The sequence below is a fragment of the Coffea eugenioides genome, chromosome 1 (genome assembly GCF_003713205.1).
Source record: "Coffea eugenioides isolate CCC68of chromosome 1, Ceug_1.0, whole genome shotgun sequence".
Taxonomy (NCBI): Eukaryota; Viridiplantae; Streptophyta; class Magnoliopsida; order Gentianales; family Rubiaceae; genus Coffea; species Coffea eugenioides.
Window position 1 is genome coordinate 50,787,057 of NC_040035.1, and position 17,316 is coordinate 50,804,372.

The window sequence follows — 17,316 nt, forward strand, 5'->3', positions numbered from 1 at the left end:
ATTTTACTTCTAGTCTCTTTATTTCCTTCCAAAAAAATTTTTTTTTTTCCCGCATACTTGCATGGGGAAACAACACTTTGACACTTGAGATCCTCATCATAAAACGCAAAGTCAATATGTGATTCACCGTAGAGAAACTCTTGAAGTTCAGTTAATGCAGCCAAATTACCTTCTTTTTTTGTTTTTTTAAACAAATGACAAATCCCAAAAAATGCGTTTAATCATCCTCCACATACATTTACTACATTAACAACAATAATAGAAGTCCCACCACATTCAATGCCCCACCCCAGCCAACGCTCCCTTGGCAAATTCACTAGTGGACTTTTTTTTTTTTTTTTTTTTTTGTGGTTGAAGGGATTCACTAGGGGACTCAGCACCATTCCAAACCTTCAATATCATGTATAGTAGGAGTGTAGGACGTAGTAGTACTAAATTCTAAATTCCCCGTCGTCCCCTTCCCGGCACCCCATCTGGTTGAAGTCATCGCCACCTGGGACCTAGGAGAGTACTTACAAACTCTGTCCTATCACCCACCACCCGTGACTCGTTACGACTGAGTCTTGAGCGTCTCTTACCGGAGTGAGTGAAGTCTGGACCTCCCAAAATTTTACTACAGAATAGAGAATACTAGTGCTACTGCTTACTATTCAACATATCAACTGGGCTGATTGGCTATGGCTGTGTGCGCTGCGGAGTCGGGCAGGGCTAGTTCTTGCAGGGATGGAAAAGCAGCAGCTTACCTCAAACTCATCTCTATTCTGGTGATTTTCTTGACTAGCGCCATAGGCATCAGTCTACCGGTATTCCTGGCTCGGTTGTTCCAAGGAAAGCCCGCTTATGATAAGGCGGTGCTAATTATCAAGTGTTTTGCGGCGGGTGTCATTTTGTCCACCTCCCTCGTCCATGTTCTGCCCGACGCCTTCGATGCGCTCGCTGATTGCCAGGTGGCCTCCCGCCATCCTTGGAAAGATTTCCCCTTTGCGGGGCTCATAACGTTGATCGGGGCCTTGACGGCGCTGTTCGTTGACTTGACGGCGAGTTCACACGTGGAGGTTCATCAGGGCCACGGACACGGAGGCGAGCTGGAGCTGAAGCTGAGCAAGAGTGCTGATTATACGCCGATTGGGATGAGCGGGGAGGAATTGGAAAGGAAGAAGTCGTCAGTTGAGGAGGTGGGGGGTGAGGATGGTGGTCGGGATGTGGAGGCGCAAGCGGAGGAGCTGGTGAAATTGAAGCAGAGATTGGTGTCGCAAGTGCTGGAGATAGGGATAATCTTTCACTCGGTCATAATAGGGGTGACCATGGGGATGTCTCAGAACAAGTGCACTATTAGGCCGCTGATTGCTGCGCTCTCGTTTCACCAGATTTTTGAAGGGATGGGGCTCGGAGGTTGTATAGCTCAGGTAATTTTTTTTACTGCTTCATCTTTGTTACTTATTGATTTTTTGACTGGCTGAAATTATGTTGGTATTGTCTTTTTTTATTGTTTAGAATCTGCATAGTTGCACATGGGTAACAACTAACGAGTTAATAATTTTACTGTTGTGAAGAATTGTCATCTCCTTTGTTATGCTGAAAAATGTGCTAAGTACCTTGAGGATTCAGATGAATGCAAGTTGTAAAGACTGCCGATTCTGATACATATGATGAACGAAGTGTAAGCAGTAGTTGTGTAGGTTATTAACAGCAACAGACGCATCAAATTCACAGCATATTACGACCGCAATATTAGTTTGATTGAAGCTGAAACTTGAAAAAATTTGCTAATATCTTGAGTAGATACATTCTTGAAAAGGATCAGATCTGTGCATTAAGCTGTAAAAGCAGAACTTTCCATTCACCCATTTTTTTTTTTGGGAAACTGTTATTCCACAAAAATAAGGAAGAAAAGCCAATACTGAATGTACTCTTTTTAACCCATTGGTGATGGCCAAGCTCAAGCCTTGAAATAAACACCTCGGTAATCCGTTGTAACTTGGAAAATTAATTCACCTCTCTTCAGTTTACCGATGTGCACTCTGTTCCTGTTAGTATCTTGCCCCTTCAGGGCAGAATCTTTTTCTCTTTCCAAAGGGAATGCTTGCTTTCTTATAATAAGCTTTCAACTTGAGAAGGTTTCCTCTCTCCGCTTTGCCTCAAACAAATGCATTCTACCCATTGCATCTCAGCCAAAATCACCTCTTCCTAAAACCTAAAGGTAGAGCATCCCCTGCCTAATTCCATCTCTCACCAGATTCTTTAGCGGAGCACATTCAAACCTCTTGTTCCGCAAGAGTATCGGTTGGTTACCTTCTTGCTTCCTTTCTGAGGCAGGAAACATGTATCAGATACCTATCAGGCAAGCCACCTCAGAAGAGAATTTACTGCTTTTCTTGTGAGGCCATTTCCTCTCGTAAGGCTTTTCAAATGTTCTTTTAAGTAGTATGCAGGAAGATGACTCTAATCAAGTGATCCTTGCTATCCCTAACTCAACATCAATAATTTAACGTCACTGTTGAAATGTTGTTCTAGAAGAAATCAAATTGGATCTCTGTAGAATTGCAAACTACTTTATTTTCAGGGCTTCTTTTCCCCCCTCTTGTACAATTTGGCACTGGCAGTTTATGTGGTTCTTGAAGCCAAAGTTAAATAATGGCCAATCACATCTATGAAGGCTAAGATTGGACGCAAGCTTGCTGGCCTCTTTGCCACCTTCAGTTGAACTAACGTGTGATTTTCATTAAAGCATTCTATTGGAACATTGATTGGTATTTGATTTTGTTTGATGTAAATCTAAAAACATGAATTATGAAAACATCAGAAAACATGATTATGTAGGTGCACGCCTATCATCTACTGCATAATCACGCATTCTTTGAGATGGTTTGAAGCTATTCTACAGCCCAGAAATCCGCTCTAGTTAACGAATCATTTGTTGTGTACAGGCGGGATTCAGCATTGGAACAACTGCTTACATGTGCTTCATGTTTGCAGTGACTACACCCATTGGAATAGTTTTGGGCATGATTATGTTCTCAGTGACCGGTTACGACGACACTAGTCCAAATGCATTGATTTTGGAGGGCTTGTTGGGGTCCCTGTCTTCTGGTATTCTCATATATATGGGTCTTGTAGACCTCGTAGCTCTGGATTTCTTTCATAACAAATTGATGAATTCACAGCTATTTTTGAAAAGGGCATCTTTTATTGCCCTTCTTCTTGGCTCCACCTCAATGTCAATCCTTGCACTTTGGGCTTGAAAGCTTGTGTAAAAGTAGCAATATGAGTCGCGCATACTTTCTGATGATTGTGATTGGTAAATTAGGTCGTCCCTTAACTTTAGCTTCTTGTCCAATTCTGATAAACGTAGTGTAGGTTGATTTAAGTCGCGATGTCCTCCTTGCTCATGCATTGATTCAACTATCGACTCAATAAAGAATCAATTTTCATCTGTAGAATCTCTGAATTTGCGAACGCAACAATGAATCTGAACATCTTAATGGTAGATACTAGAAAAACTCCCAGCAGAAAAACAGAAAACTAATTAATAGTATCAAAATGGAGAAAAGTTACGAGAGTGCAACATTCTCTGCTTGTATTTCTCCGAGGAAATTAAGGAAATGCACAGAACTGGTATTGGATGTTGAGGCAGTGGAATCTGAAGTGGGATTTGCATAAACCGATAGACGTTTGTCCATTTCTTCAAAAACTCTTTCCTTTTCCCTTCAAAGCATGCGAATTGGATGGCGAAGGAAAAAGAAAAAGTGAATCAGACAAAGCAAATCGCAGGGTATGAGTTGGATGTCTACACAGAAGCCACAACAACTAACATGGAATCGGTCCACTGCTGAAATGCGAATTCTGCTTTTTGGGCTATGACGATAAGTTGGATTTAATGATGTATGAATCAAGGCAGATTTCATGGGAAATTGGATGAATAGGCAAAGATCTGGCATGACCTGGTCGATTATCTTAAATATGCAATTCAGCTCATTTCAATCCAAACTGTAGAAGAAATTTTCATCTTCATCCTTATTGTTATTCACCATAATTGCTACATCCCATTTTTTAAGTCGTGGAATATTATACTTTTCGTTCGTAGATTATGCTGTGTTTCGTAATGAACAGAACCCAGAATATCATCTGTGATTAAGATTCATGTCAACAACGAGGTCCCGTAGCTCAGTTGGTTAGAGCGTTGGTCTTATGAGCCGAAGGTCGCGGGTTCGAGCCCCGCCGGGACCATCTTTTCAATGTTTTTTACTATAACCTTCTTTCTTCCGGGTCTCATCATTTCTTTCTCTTGAAAATTTCAATTCCATCTCTAATATTTAATTCTTTCTCTTTCTCTCTACTATTGTTATCAATAATTTTGTTTGACTATTCTTTCTTCCGGTTCTCATCATTTCTTTCTCTTGAAATTTTCAATTCCATCTCTAATATTTATTTGTTTCTCTTCCTCTATACTATTGTTATCAACCTTCAAATTTATGTCTTCTCCGTCTAATTCAGTTTGTCAATCCAAGATCCATGCGGGACGTTTCTCACTAGTTCTATTCCTTTCTCTTTTTCTTTCTGTTAATAGATATGTTTGAAAGAGGAATTTGCAAGGCTTCTTGTAAGAAACTTACCGGAGAAACAATTGCTGAAACCTGTTTGACAAGTGAGTTTTTTGAGTGATTGTCTAAAACTTTACTATAACTTACTGTAAAAGTTTTTTAAAAAATTTTTGAAATGTGTTTTTTTATAAATATTTTGAAGTATATAGTTTAAAAACTTTGAAATTTTTTTTTGAGATTACTGTAACTAAAGTTTTTAAAAAACTTGTAGCAAACAAACTTGGCAAAAAACTTGTCTGCCAAACAAGGCTCAAAATTTGAAGATATGCTCTAAACTGAAACGGTTAAACAAAAATTGAACCCAGAATTTTTCCCCCCTTACGCGTGAGACATTGAAAATCTGGGTTTTGAAGGGTAAGTGTTGCAGTTATCAAATTGTTACCACTGATTTAAAAGGGAAAAGAAAAGAAAAACCAATTAATTAGTTAATGACAATGTTTGAAAAATATCTACAAATATAATCCTACAAATGTAAGACAGATATTAGTCAAAGAAGTTCACGTTCTTAGTCGAAATATCTGTGCTTCTTAGTACTTTACGAGACAAATGCCCACCCTAATGATCCATCAATTCAAGGTAATCCTCAGCTTTGCATAGTTTTGTCCAAGCAAAAATATCAAACACTTCCACCAACTATGTGCTGCTGCCCTCCAACTTTGGATTGTTTGCCAAAGGGGCTGAATTCCAGAGGAGCTTCATTAAGTTTGCTAACTCGCATTTTGCGACCAGCCCCAGCTTGAGCTTATCCAATTCTTCTAATCTGTGAAAAAAATTATGCATGTCTGGGAATGTAGACAGGCTCCAAGGGACATCTAGAGTTTGGCCCAAACACAGAAATAGCAATTAGCACCTTGCAAACCATCCATGCAAACCATGTTAAATTACGTTAATAACATTAGCACCTAGTCGCAAGCTACAGAGTACTATAAATTAACTACGGTCCAGATCTCTCACTCAATTAAGCCGAATTCCCATTCCTGAATTATATAGTTCTCATAATCACTCATTAGGAGATTACTTCATTACGCTGCATTATCAATTGTGCAGCTAGCTTGTTCTTCTTGATGATCGATCATGGAATTTCAAGAAGTTGAACCTTCTCAAAGGTACTTGATCGATCTCCGGGGCCAAACCCTTTCCGTGGCGCTCGTGCTTCTCACCTTCATTTTCAGTGTCTTTTTAGCTTGTGCCCTGTTCCGTCTAGCGTGCTCTTGGGGCCGCGGTTCTGTCGTCGCAGCAACAGGCGCTACTGGTCTGACGATGATCGGCCAACATGCAATTGCAATACCGGCAGCAGCACCGGTAGCAGTAGGCCTGGATGCCACTACCATTAAAAGCCTCCCAATGTTTACACATCGATCGTCCGTGTATATTGACACCAGCATTAATCATAATAATTTCAAACAAAGCGAATGCTGCATATGTTTAGGATTGTATGAAGATGAAGATGTGGTTAAGGTTATGCCCGACTGTCTCCATATTTTCCATTCCGATTGCGTTGACGAGTGGCTAAGGAGTCGGTCCACATGCCCCCTTTGTCGATCGTCTCTTGACTCCTCCACCGCTGAACCAGTCGTGCCATGACTCTGCAAAACCACTCGGAGACTTGGCGCGTCCTAGTTGGGCTGGAGCGCATGGCAGCTGATCTTAGCCCCGCGGGGAGTTTTGCTGTTCAACAAGTAATTTCTTTTGCATACGCACGTGCATCTTGAGGTTAATTAACAAGGGCTATGTAACTACTACTTATGATACTTTTACATTTTGTCCATAAATCAATCAGCTTCATTTATTTGGATGGAAGAATTTGAAGAAGGATTTGAAATTCATCCAAATCGTTGATTATTTGAATTGCTTAATAAGTATTTGAGTTCACAATATAACAATTATTATAATATATATTAGATACAAGAATAATGTACAATTTATAAATCTAAATACCCCCTAAATAATGTAAATAATTAGAAGGATTTCGGAGGATTTCAAATCATTAGTCAAATTCCTCACTTCAAACGCAGTCATTATTGTATGGAGTATTCGTAACAATTAAAAGTAGTGAAGTCGGATTAGTAGTCGTAATGCAAGGTTTTGAAAACCCAAACCATTTATTGACCCAGAAAAATGAATGGGTCAAAGATCACTGGTTCAACCGTTGAATTGACCATTATTAACTCGTGATATCATAAATATTAGGGTAAAAAACAAAAAAGCCCCCTGTGGTAAACCTAATACACAGAAAAGCCCCCCATGGTTTCAAAATATACAACACGAACCCTCATGCTTTGAACTAAATTGTAAAGGTGACGGAATCCGTTAAAGTTAACGGAAATGGACAAAATGACCAAAATACCCTGATATAATTAAGCAAAAGACAGCTCAAAAAAATCATTTGTTTTATTCTCTAAATAGAGAGAATTGAGGGTTAAGGGGTAGAATAGGTATATTTAATAAAAATTAAGTATAAAATTTTTTTTTTAGGTTCCAATAAGTCATTTCCGTTAAATTTAACGGATTCCGTCACCTTTACAATTTAGTTCAAAACATGAGGTATCGTGTTGTATATTTTGAAACCATAGGGGGCTTTTCTGTGTATTAGACTTACCACAGGGGGTTTTTTTGTTTTTTACCCTAAATATTATTAATAAATATTAAACATCTAAAAAATAAACAAATATTCGTAGAAACTTAAGCCATATGGTCAAATGTAATCATTTCAATTCTTATTCTATTATTCTAAGTAATATTATTTGTTTGAAACTCAAAAATAGCTTTTATTAGTTAAAGGATTTTAAACAGTATTATTTCATATATTTTTAATTTTTCTAAATTATATGAGTACTAGTTTATATGATAAAAATTAAAACACTTAAAAGGCATTAACAAAAAAATGAAATACATTCAAGATTTAAAAAAACTAATATAGTCAATTATATGTTATAAATGTTAAACAAGAGTTAATATGTAATTATGGAAGAGAAAGATAATTGAATAGAATAAGGCAACGATTGTTATTGTCCAATTAATTGGAGATAATTATGTATGGGTAATTGGTAAAATATTAAATTTGGAATGTCATTAATGAAATTAGTTGACCAAATTCAAAATTATTGATTTAATTAAGGTTGGATATTGAACCAACATATTCTCACAAAACCGTTTTGGGTTAACAGTTCAATGGTCGAACTGGACAGTTCAACTGATTTAGATGTAAATTGATACTAATTAACTAATTTTTTTAAGCAAACCCAGACAAAAAAAGAAGCCGGTTGACGGTTCAATTGATTTGACCGATTGGTCCGAATTGGGCTTTATAACATTATCGTAATGTCTATCAGGAGAGAGAGAGAGAGAGATTGGCAGCCGTGATGAAGTGTAACATTGATAGTAAATATTTTCTTCAGGTGTCGCTTAAACATCCAATGCACATTTTCAAAGTCACGGTCGCGGTCGCGGTCGCGGCCCGGAACGTTTCACATCGGTTTCGGCATATCGGTCGTGGTCTCGGTGAGACACAAATTTTAAAGTATTTAATATTCTAAAAATTGTTAATAATATAAAAAAGTATGCTAAATAAAAATAATTAAAAAATAGCAAAAGAAATGGCCAAGTCAATCCGTCGCGGTGCGACTCGGCTGATTTCTCGTCTTGACTCGGGATAACTCGGAATGACTCGGCCGAGTCAATCCGTCGCAGTGACGACTCGGTCGATTTCTCGGCGAGTCAAGTATTTCGGTATCGTATCGATAGAGGTCGAGACGGTGACGACTCGGCCGAGTCGTCTCGATCTCGGCCGAGACTTCGAACCATGTGTATATTGCCAAGGTTGAGAACTGGTCGTGGTTGAGCTTCTAAATGTCCATCTTCTTTTTCTTTTTCCTATTTTTTTTGGTTTGATTAGATGCATGGCGAATTGTTTGATCTCCAATTCTATCATCGGGTCGAAATTAATTCCTGGAAAATAATATTAACTGGAATTGAACTTTTTGAACTAAAATACAGTCGAAATTTATGCTAAAAAAATGATTATCAAACAAGGTAATAGTTAGATAAATTTCTCTGACGTTTCAGTCTTCAATTATTGATACAGTTGGGTGAACGGGTGAAATCTTTCAAGGTCGTTTAGTGTTACTTTTGATCATTTGACAACTTGACCATAACTATTGTAAAGCAAATGTCTACTTAAAGTTGATCAATTACCTTCACCTTTTTATTAGGCAATACCACGATTTTCAGGAGTCAAACGAAACAGAATCACTAACCTAGAACCAAACTAAATTCGTTAATCCTCATAAAGTCATGGGAGTTTTGTGGGACATAGAGCACAGTTGCGAGAGGAATTCAATTACATTATGGCAGATCTCTTCCATGCCCAATCAAACATTACTCAGGGTGATGTCTGGAGGATGTTGTGCAGTAGTAATATTTAAGAGCAGGATTAGTTATCTACCAAAACACTTTTTCTAGAACATCCATGCATTTATTTAAATAGATTTTTTTTAACAAGAAATGAGAACACATGAGTTGTTCTCAGAAATCCAATTTTTAAGAATCAATTGTAGAAAATCAGCTTTTACAAAATGAAAGTAGTTGAGAACAAGCCCGAGGATATATAGGGATGAATCCATAAATCGTGTACTAATTAAAAAGTTATATTCCATGTAAAATTTTCAAAACATTTCTGTCTATAAAATTCTTCTGGCTAGTATATAATATAGGAAAAGTCTGAAGTAACGATAGTTATGGTAACGAAACTATTTTTACCTGATATAACAGGTAAAAATACTTTTAGCGACCATTTGATGACCTGTTGTACTGGTCATCTAAATGAAATAGTACCTAAAATGGTGGTTAGTAAGTTTTCCATAAAGAATAGTAAGTTAACTCGATATATTAGTAACTTTTATGTCTCAAAAAGTAAACTTGAATAAATATGGAACTAACTTTGTTTTTTATGAAGTAAAATATTACTCTATATCTGAAACTTAGTTTTTGGAGGGTAAGTTTAGTTCAAGTAATAGTAAGTTTTTATAGATTAATAGTAAATATTGTTGATAGATTAGTAAATTTGGTTAATCATCAAAACTTAATAGTTTGTGGCATAAATTTACTATTTTACTTAAAGAAACTTACAATTGTACGTATCATTTATAAATGTTATATGTTCGAAGCATTTTAAATATACTATGAAAACTTTTTTTTTTTGCATATGACCTTATAAAATATGTAAGAATAATTTGTCATATTTTAAATTTTTTATTACGGGAAAATAAACAACTAAGTTCCCAAAATATTTCACTTTTATTGTTTAAAAAATCTCAACTTGTTGGTTAAATTCAAAATAATTCGATTGTCAAAAACAGTTTTTCTCAAATTAACTTTAATGATTGGATGTGAGATACAAAAATGGTAAAATATCCCTCATACATATGTCATGGATATTTCCGACTTTTAGTAAAAAAAAAATTTTGTTGTTAAAATAACATTTATCATAGTGTACTAATTATTTTAGAACCATTTTATAGGTGAACTAAATATAATTTAAATTATACAATAGATTATACATGCATGTGATTTTCATTTATAATTATTGGATCCTATTCTTATGAACAATCTCCCAAGGAAAAAAATCAAGATCATACTGATTTTCTTATATTAATTGTTATACTAATTTTGTCATTTTTATTATTATATTATTTCTCATTTTGTTTAGGCCTTAACTCTTATTATTTCTTGTGTCTCAGATGTAAATTTATTAAAACTTTATCATCTTACTATTACTTTATCAAGAGTTAATATTTATGTATAAAAACTTACTATTACTTGAATTAAGCTTACTCTCTAAAAAGTAAGTTTGGGAAATAAAGTAGTAATTTATCTATTTAAAAAGTAAGTTTAATATTTATTCCAACTTACCTTTTGAAGTATAAAAGTTACTAATTTTTTACTGTTAACTTATTATTTTAGATAGAAAACTTACTTTCTTATTTTTAAGTGTTATCCTATTTAGGTGGATAGACCGATCAAATAATCAAATGGTCGCTAAAAGCAAATAAAAAATAAATCAAAAATGGTAACGAAATTTGTTATCCTATTTATGTCTTAAAAAGTAAAATGAAATAAAATTGAAAGTTACTTTTTAAAAAAATAAATAAATTACTGCCTTTATTCGAAACTTTCTTTTTGGAGAGTAAGTTTAGTTCAAGTAATAGTAAGTTTTCACGGATTAATAGTAAATCCTGTTGATAGAATAGTAAATTTGGTTAATCATCAAGACTTACTAGTTTGTGGCATAAATTTAATATTTTACTTAAAAAAACTTATATGAAACAAGTATTAGAAAGTTTATTTAAAATAATGCTAAGATTTTTTTGTTAAGGATTGAAACTTAATATTATAGTTAGTAATTGTTGGTAACGTAAATGTATAATATATGGTTGTATGTATCATTCATCAATGTTATGTGTTTTAAGCATTTTAATAAATGTATGTATCATTTACAAAGGTTATGTGTTCTAATAAATTTATTTTCTAGGTCACAAGCATAAAAGTTAAATTTGTACTAATGTGGCATAATCTTTGAAAACTATAGTAAATTTACCCATAGATTAAGTTTCGTGAGATTCAAATATATTTTGTATCATTTACAATATGGATTTATATGCATATATATTTTTTTTATCAAACTTACTTTTAATTGGCAAATAGTATGTAAATTATTATAAAATGTCATTTTATAATAATCATATTTTTTATTGGTGAATGGTATATAAACTGCTAAAATGGCCAATTTATAAATGCTAAAATCTAGTTACTTTATGGCATATATTAGTTTGATCAACTAAAAAATTAGCGTAATTAAGTGTACGTTGGTTGTTGATTTGAAATTTGCACCCTTGTCACTATTTCGTTATTTCTACCACAAGTTTTTGTGATCAAAGTAAAACAAAGTCAAATATTTTTACCTGATATAAGTTGTATTTATATTTAGTAAAAAATTAATAAACCATGATTAAATTTCATAATTTCTAATGAAATTAGTAACATTTTGTAAATAAATTGGAATAATTTGTAAAATATGTTATTTTTTTGACAATATAATTAGGGGTGGCAATCGGGTCCAAATAGGAGTGACGGGTCGAGTTGAGACCCAGGTATAATAGATAACTGGCTGACCCGAACTTGACCCCCCAACCCGAAACGGGCCAAGATATCCGACCCGAATCTGAAAATTCCAGGTTGTCAGGTTGGCGGGACGACCTGAATGACCCAAAACTTAATTTTAATTTATTAATTTACCACTGTAATTTGTAATTCACACAAGACTAAGTGCCTGTTTGATAACATAAAAAAGTGCGACAACTGAATTCATTCAGACATTCAGATGTTATGGGTGTTTGATAAATAAAAATTCACCTGCTGAATTTATTAAGTGGTACTGAATTTGTATGTATTTTTTTCAGCACAAGAATCGTAGTTGAATGCTTAATTTGATAAGAATCAAGAGATTTACTTCAACTACTTTATCTTATCTACCAAATATATCCCTGTTTGTTAATTACATTCAAAATCCTTATCTAATTAAACAACCTAATATTTCCTATTTAAAATCCTTATCTAATTAAACAAAACAACCTGATATTCTCTATTCAAAATTTTTTTTTAACAATAGAATTTTTTTGCAGTAATTTTCATCCACAAACATTTATATTTTGATATATATTTTTTTTTGTGCAGATAAATATTATTTATGTGATGCAACTTATCCACACACACGTGGCTTTATGACATCATATCGAAATATTAGATATTGGTTGTCTGATTTTCGAAATGCTTCTCGTCCAAGATCAAAAGAATAACGCTTTAACCAAGCACATGCAAGATTGAGAAATGTAATTGAACGTGCTTTTGGAGTATTAAAAGCTCGTTTTCCCATTTTCAAAACGATGAAACCATACCCTTTTCCCACGCAAAGAAATGTTGTCATTGTATGCATTGCTCTTCACAATCATTGTCATTTTCATACCTAACAATTTTAAGTTAATTAAATCATAGGTTCTATTTCCTTTTTGGATTAAAAGATAGAAGGGCAAAAGTGTACAATTTAGCTTCTTAAGCATTAAGTTATTAATATTTATCAAACAGTATAAATAGATTCAGCATTAAGATTCAGACATTCATATATCTCTTTTCAGTACTTAAAATTCAACAAATTAATTATTTCAGTATTCAGAATTCAGAGTTCAGAATTCAGAATTCAGATTCAGTGTTATCAAACGGAGCCTAATTACATAATCAAGTAATAAAAATTTAAATAAATAATCCCAAACCAAATCTAAAATAAATTAAAAACATCGTAAAAGTGTTTTGTTCCAAACCAAATATAAAATAAATATAAGCAGTATAAAAGTAAAAAATAATATAATACATTATTTGTCCAAATATAATAATTTCAACTTCAAATAAGTTAAATAAATTCATTTAGGATTAAGTGATTAATGCCTTTGAAACAAAAAGAATAACGTAGGTTAGTTAGGTAAAAAAAATTTCATTCATAAACAGGTGATCGGGTCGTATCGGATCACACATGGTTTGACCCGAATTCGACCCATTTTCATTTCGGGTTCATCGCATGCGACTCGATTCTGACCCAAACCCGCGAAACCTCAATCCGAATCAATTAATTTCGTGCTAGGTTCATATCATTTTTTCAGGTCGACATTTTATAATTGCGACCCCTAAATATAATCAAAAGAAATTTGCAGCATAAAGAAAGGATGATGGCATACGTATAAATGTGAGCAACTATATACATATCACACCATAAGTTTTCGTTTGATTTGTTCAAAACATAGGTAATATATTCGTTAGTAGATATAAAATGCATATTAATTTTCTACAAATGGAAAATACAATTTCATATATACTAACTATTAACAGAATGTGTAGTTTGAACACGATCAATTGAACGCATATTTCGTTTGTTTAGCTATCATTTATTTTGTTACTTAGGTTGAATATTTACATTTGAATAGAGTATTGATATTTACATATTTCAATTATTCTTAATGAACTTCAATTAAGTGTCAATGACAACAATTACTAAAATATAGTTTTCTTAAATTTTTTGATGCTGTTAATCATTTGATGCTGTTAATGTTAATATGTTGGATTACTTCTGTTAAATTTGTAGGGGTGGACGAGGTCTTGATTTCGTTTATACAGAGCTAAAAGAGCTATTTCTAAAGAACGATGGGATCAGGAAACCAGAAATCGTCTGGTTTGTTCTGGGATTAGGCGATAATCCTCTCTCTTGTAGGATTTTAGTTTTGAAAGTTTCCAAATTATCCATTCGATAACAGAAGAAGCGGAGTCGGTGAGGATCCTTCCTGGAACGCGGATAAACATAACCCAAAGCAGGGTTTGGAGAGGATACCCCCGCAATAAGGATCTCACTGGTCTTTTGTCGTCTATCTATTTTAAATTGGAGAGTTGGTTACAATTTCTGGTTAATATCATGACCCGATCGAAAATTAGCTATGAAAATAACAAGTCAACAACACCACACCACCAATGCATAGCAGGAGATGCCTTGTATTCCATCCATGTAACCATTAAACTTGTTACAAAATCAAGAAAAGATGAGTGAACCAAGAACTAGACCAAACACCTATCAGCTAATCTCGATCATCACTTCATCCTCACAGGTGAAATTAAATCTTCAAGAATTAAAATTGTCAAGCATAAATCACCCCAAAAAAAAGGTTGCTTAATGAACTTCATAAGGCACAAGAAAGTGCTGCATATTTGCTATTCTCCTATCTTACTAAATGTGCTTTATATTTGAAGAGCAGAAGCGGTATTCTCCTGAGTGCATATGACAAACATTTCTATATATGCTGCGAGACTAATGGGATATTCCTGTGATAAAAGAAAAAGTGATCCATCCATTGTCATTTTTTTTGTGCGGGATTGGAAAGTTGAGCTGCTTGGTTCTTCTATGTCCACGGATGCAGGAATTAAATGTCAATATGATGCAGGTGCCTAGCTAAATGTTTGTCCCATTATTCAAAGTAAATTCTCTGGACTCTCCCTTGTGCAGCAGAGCTTACGGGAGGAGACTATGTTACACATTCTATCTTGTGCTTCAGAGCAGAATCATAAAGTGCCTCAGACAAGCAATTGCCAGTGCTTGAAGCACCAAGTGCCTCAGACAAGCAATCTTTTCTTGGGAAGGCGGCAATACCTTGAGCCAGAAATGCATATACTTTATGGTCCCGTTTCAGACATGCCCATTCAATAGGCTCATTGGTCCTGGATTCCACAGGTTCTACAATGTTACTAATTTCAATAGCACGAGTAACAGTGGACATCTCAGGGAACATCTTTAAACAGAGTTGCTTGCATATTCCATTCACAATCACTGCATAAGGTTAAAAGCTCGTAAAAGAAACAGAGATAAAAGTACAGACAGCTTGGTAACACCTCAATTTCTCTAGATTGATCAAACACAGAAAAGGTTGACAGACACGTCCTCAAATTCTTTTATTTTTCCCCCACCATAAGGCACAGATTGCCGCCCTGCACATAAACTTCTCAACTTTGATCACACAGAGAGCAGAGTTGACAGACAAGTGCTCAAACTCTTTTCTCTTCCCTGCTTTCTTTCACTTAATCCGTCCCGGTGAGATATCCAGTCCTGAAAAAGAACATGACTTTCAAGAAAAGCATATCTGGAAGCGGAAGTAACCAAATGATGACAAGAATAACACTAAAACGTATGCGTGCTTCAAGCCCCTAAGCTTTAGTAGCAGAACAAGCCATGTGAGAAACATGTCTATAGTAAACCACTTGTACCTATTTTAATGTGAGAAACTTGTCTATAGCAAACTGTTTCCTATTTTGTTTCAGTTACCCTTGAACCAAAAAGAAGGGGGGGATTCAATCCCATGTAATATACCATCCCAGACATTCATTTGTCCCCTGCAGATTCCAAGCGTGAAAATTCAAGCATCATAACTAGAGGCTTTATGGAGACAAGCAAAGCACCTAAACACACAGGTACTTGGTTAACAGAGCAAAAAATGCCACGGGAAAGTGAATGTCATGCTTATTTCTTAGAAGGAAATTGCAGACTATTAGTATAGCATAGCAGTCACAACACTTCCACAACACATCTTCAAGATTTGCTGAGTATTGTATAACACCTAATATCGTTACCATAACTATAGGCACTGTAGCATTGTCAAGATCAAATGCTAAACTTCACAAAATGATGAATGGAAACTGATTTATTATGATTAAATGACAAAATTAGCTAAAATATTAATCAAATGAAAATCAAAACTATAAATTCTTCAAAATTATTAAACCTTCCCTATTTCATCCTAAAATTCACGAAAAATCTGTCCAAAAAACATATTAAGGCATGCCAACAACAATTCAGATTTTGAAGGGACAAAATTGATTGTATTTTCCTAATTGTTATGGGCCTTAGTAACATTAAGCCAAAATTCGAGGGTTAAACATGCAATTTCTGAAATTTGTTGCATGCATGTTACGAAGCTTTCTTATGCTTCTGCAATTTCTTATCCGCAAGGTTCTGCAAGTTTCCATACCGCAACTTTCTTTCCATTTCAGCATGCAGACATGTTCACCAACTACCAGGATCTTAACTCTCAATTATCAACTAAATCAAAAGCTACATTTTGTTGCAGGATTAAAGCAAAAATCTGAGCTGACCGTCAGGGACAAAGGGAACTAATCAGCAAAAGAAAAAAAATGCAGCAGGACCTTTCTCTGCAAAATCACATTTACAAGCTTTCCGTAGCTCTCGGCTATTCATCACCTAAATCTATCGCACAACAATGAACGAAAAGGGAACTACAACATGCCATTTTGATAAGAAAAACAATTCCATCCCTCTAGCATCAAGAACATGAACTAAACTACCCAACCTGATAAACCCTCTTTCTGAAACAAGAACATACAACGCAGGAGCAAAGAATCTGGCTTGACTGAGATAGAAAGAGGGAGGCCTCAACAACTCGAGCGTATAAAACACAAAAGAAAGACCAATGCAACATCAAAACCTTAGGTTTCCTTTTAAAATTCTGGTTGAAGACTTTTTGCGAGAAAATTATTTCAATCAGTACCAACCTACCCCATTACCGATCACTGGATTGAGAGCAAGAGGAAAGGAAAGAGGATATACAAACGGATACTTATGCATATTTTAATAGAAAATAAGTACAGAATTCATTCATCAAAGCTGTCAACGGATACTTAGGCACATTTTAATAGAAAATAATTGCGGTAATTTTTATACATACCGAAAATTAATAGAAAAGAAAAATCAAAGTCTGATTTATGACTTCTAATTTTTAAAATTTAAGGGGCAGCCAACCAGAGACAATATGATAACTAACAATTAATGTGTTCCATTTTTCAAGTGGGAATACAAAATGAAAGATCAAAAATATCTAGAGAAAAAGGACAAAACCGTTTTCCAGGAAATAGGTAGTCATTGTCTGCAAGTCATTTCTACTGATTTTCATTTCTTAGTATTGAATTGCACCGGCCAAACCCACCCTTGAGGGGGCCTTAACTTCCACGTTTTGCAAAACAGCCACAACAATAAAGGACAAAAAAATTAAAATCAAAGAAAACAGCAAGGACCTCTGTTTTGTCGGTTGGAGGAAGAATCAGGACGCAGCAAATT

The 17,316-nt window shown here is 34.6% G+C and overlaps 2 protein-coding genes and 1 non-coding gene across 3 annotated transcripts; all 3 read left to right on the plus strand.

The window, feature by feature from the left end:
* Positions 1-394: 394 nt before the first annotated feature.
* LOC113781681 (zinc transporter 6, chloroplastic) lies at positions 395-3,433 on the plus strand. Its single transcript, XM_027327655.1, has 2 exons — positions 395-1,406; positions 2,928-3,433. Exons 1-2 carry the CDS (start codon positions 678-680, stop codon positions 3,240-3,242), a joined length of 1,044 nt encoding a protein of 347 aa, XP_027183456.1. The 5' UTR covers positions 395-677; the 3' UTR covers positions 3,243-3,433.
* Positions 3,434-4,153: 720 nt separating this feature from the next.
* On the plus strand, positions 4,154-4,227 carry TRNAI-UAU. The gene has a single exon. It is a non-coding gene; the product is annotated as a tRNA-Ile (tRNA).
* A 1,448-nt stretch (positions 4,228-5,675) lies between these two features.
* Positions 5,676-6,185, plus strand: LOC113774373 (putative RING-H2 finger protein ATL69). Its single transcript, XM_027318919.1, has one exon. The coding sequence runs from the start codon at positions 5,676-5,678 to the stop codon at positions 6,183-6,185; it is 510 nt and encodes a 169-aa protein (XP_027174720.1).
* The last annotated feature ends 11,131 nt before the right edge of the window (positions 6,186-17,316 follow it).